At 36.0% G+C, this 3510-nt stretch overlaps 1 protein-coding gene across 1 annotated transcript; it reads right to left on the bottom strand.

Annotated features, from left to right (window-relative positions):
• Window positions 1-1419: 1419 nt before the first annotated feature.
• Window positions 1420-2461, bottom strand: LOC133862002 (VQ motif-containing protein 22). Its single transcript, XM_062297839.1, has one exon. The coding sequence runs from the start codon at window positions 2377-2379 to the stop codon at window positions 1699-1701; it is 681 nt and encodes a 226-aa protein (XP_062153823.1). The 5' UTR covers window positions 2380-2461; the 3' UTR covers window positions 1420-1698.
• Window positions 2462-3510: the final 1049 nt, after the last annotated feature.

The raw sequence follows: 3510 nt of genomic DNA, 5'->3' as shown, positions 1-3510 counted from the left end.
ACGACGTCATTTTGGTATTAAACACCTAAACAATATCATTTTGGTGAATTTATTTTATGTATATATATATAAAGTATGTGGATGCTGCTATATGCATCCACATATGTGGATAGTGATTTCTTTTAACCACATGCAGGGATGTAATTGAGCTGAGCCGAGTAGAGTTTTAAGATTTCAAGATTGACTCGTTTATGAGTCGAGCTTAAATAGTCGAGCTCAAATTCGAACCGAACTATAAAATGCGTGTTCAAGCTCAGTTCGTTTAAAACTCGAGTGAACTCGAGTTCGTTAAGAATGACATTCGAGTCAAGCCGAGTCGGGTTACTCGACAAGCTCGGCTCAACTAGAGCTCGATATAGGCTATTAAATTTTTCAATGTGTGATTAAAGTGAAGCTCAAGCCCAAATTTGTGAACAATTTCCATACTAACTATCAATAACTTAATATGTTAGTTTAATATACTAAATACTATTATCAAAGTATTATAATTAATATGTAATACAATATTTACTTAGCTAGTATACTATATGCTTATTGTGTGTGTGTGTGTGTGTGTATATATATATATAGTTTATGAATTAACTAGTTAGTATGTTAATTAATACACACACATATAAATATTAAGTAATATATATTACTTAATTACTAATATACATGTTTAAATTTATATAACTCATTTTTAGTAATATATATGAGATATGAACGAACTAACGAGCTGGACGAGTGATCTGATTGAACTTTAAACTAGCTGAGCTCGCGATCCTCTATCGAGTTTTATCGAGCGAGTTGAATATGTATCACTTACTAATTGAGCGAGTTTCTACAGTAACGAGCGAGTTTCTACATTATCGAGTTCGAATCGGGCTAAACCAAGCGAGTATCGAGCGGGTTGTCGAACAAATAATATGCACTTAAATAAGACAAGTATTAGAATATTAATTAAATTTATCATTTTTTTTTTCTGAGTTTAAGCTTTTGGAACAAATAGTGATATTAAAGTAAATAATGATTTAACTTAGTATCAAAGCAAAGGTCCTCACCTCAAATCTTATTTCCATCAATTTACCCTCCATTTTTATTTGGAGTATTCTACGTTTTGAGTTTCACTTATTAAATAGAAATTTAAGCCTATATGTAAGGGAGACAATTAAATTATTAAATCAAACATTTCTTATAAGTTTAAACTTCTAAGATAAATGATGATTTAACCCTAACTCTCACAATTTATCATCGTTTTAATTAAATACCTCATTTATTAAGAAATAGATTTTGTCTACAAACATAAAATATTATTTAAATGGTTAAATTTATTATATCATATCAATTTAATAAAAATGCATTAAAATATTAATTTAAAAGGATTAGATTGAGCTCAGCAAATTCCGCAGCATCCCCATTGTTTAAGTAAACAACATTCGATAAACAACAAAACATGAATCCATTGTTTTGGTAAACAACATTCCAGAAACAACAACAAAATATGAATTCAAACAAAAAGAAAAAGAAAAAAGAAAAAAGAAAAAGAAAAAGAAAAAAGCAAATCCTCTCCAAGCCGCATTGAAATGTAGCCGACATGATTGCTAGCAATTAGTGACAAGGAGATTTATATATATATATATAATATTATAAAATATTTACATTGGTCAACAATTTCTCCCTAAGACAAGTCAGTACCTAACTTTCTTCTTTTTGTCTTTCTCAAAATATGAAACTGTTACTCCTATTCTCATTGGAGGAGCTAGAAGGCCGAGCAGGAGCAACTTGGCCGGAGGAAGATGAAACGCCGCCCATCACAAACCCATCGGAGCCGGCCCCCAAGTTGGCGACTCTTGACCCGCCAAGTCTTTGAAGAAAAGCCTCACCGGGTGCGCTGTTGTTGTTGTTGCTTAACGAAAACATGTATTGCTGCCCTTGCTGCTGGTACAGCTGCTGCTGCTGTTGCTGCTGCTGCTGCTGAAGATGATGATACCCGTGGCCGGGCGGCAACATCATTGCTGTAGGATTGTTAACCTGAACTTGCCGGCCGGCGCCTAACCCGAAACCAAAGCTCGGCCCACACGGGTGCGCAAAGGGCGCGCCAGGACCGCCGGTGAACTGTTGCACCATGGCTCGGAAATTTGCAGTGTCCGTGTTGAGTAGCGTAGTGGGTGTTCGTCGGGACGCCCTGGACCGCCGGCGCACGGGCTTGGAGACGCGGCCTTCAGGGCTCAGGTGACCGGTGGCCGAAGTGACGGTAGTGGTGACAGCAGTGGCGTCGGAAACTCGATCGTCGGCCTGAGGTCCCGAGACGTTGCGGCCTGGAGACGACGTCGGTTGAGTAGAAAGGTTTTGGTTATAGAATTGGAGCCAATCGGAAGGGCTAGACATGGTTTCGCTCATAGCGGAAACAAAAAAATGTGATGAGGAAGGAGGGAACAAGACAAAGACAATTCTTCCTCTTCCTTCTGTAAGAAGGGAAGAAATTAAGGGCATAGGGGTGTCCTATTTATGGAGGCTTCAACGTGGTCAAAGATTGACTTTGAAAGAGAATCAAGAGATCCTGGCCTTTGATGATGGCACGTGAGATGGCACGTGGGCTTGTGGCGGAGCAATGTTTGAGATGAGTACGTTTGTTTCTCGAAGCTATTTTTTTTTTATTTATTTAATTTAAGAGAATTTGTGTGGGTGATTATGAAAGATCACTTATGAGATTTATCTGACCAAATAAAAATTAGATTATGATATTTTCAAACTATTTGCTTGAATTTAAGAGACTTCGAACAAATAATTATAAGAGACCATTTATGAAATTTATTTAACAAAATTAAAATTGAGTTATCTAACCACTTATTTGGTCAAGTAAGACTCAGTTTTATAAGTGATATCTCATAATTACCTGATCTATAAAAATTGGATTGTTTAATTATTTATCCGGTTAAATAAATTTCATATGTGACCTCTTATAATTGGTCCGAATGATTTTCTTAAATTTAGGCATATATATATATATATATATATATATATATATATATATATATATATATATTTGTGGTGGCAATTTGCGTAGATCACCATGACTTCATCAACAGCATTGGGATTCGTGGCGGTAGGTGGAGACGAGGCGACTTTTGCCGAGTCTGCCGAGCACGTTTTGGTTGGGCATGAAAAGTGAAAGAGAATCACTTTTTTGGGCTTCCCGGAACCAACCAACCAACTTCCACAGCCATCTTTTCCTCTGGGGAAGTAGGTTTTTTATTGCAATTTTTTTTATTCTTTTTTAATAAATGAATTTATTTGAAAACACGGAAAAAGGGAGAGGTTGTTTGGGTGTCGAATTTCGATTTGTTAAGGTGTCGGCATATAGAAATGTTATATATATATATTTTTCGAGCGTCTACTTTTCATCCACCAAAATTGACGCGGCGTGATTTTTCAATTAAAAAATTAATTTTCATTCACCAAATGCTATCGGAGACTACGCCACATCAGTTTTACTTGAAAAACATATAGCATTTCTCGTAGGTATAAGAT

The sequence above is a fragment of the Alnus glutinosa genome, chromosome 2 (assembly GCF_958979055.1).
Source record: "Alnus glutinosa chromosome 2, dhAlnGlut1.1, whole genome shotgun sequence".
In the NCBI taxonomy this organism is placed as follows: domain Eukaryota; kingdom Viridiplantae; phylum Streptophyta; class Magnoliopsida; order Fagales; family Betulaceae; genus Alnus; species Alnus glutinosa.
The sequence above is the reverse complement of the archived record's forward strand: the minus strand, read 5'-3'. Positions and strand labels throughout refer to the sequence as shown.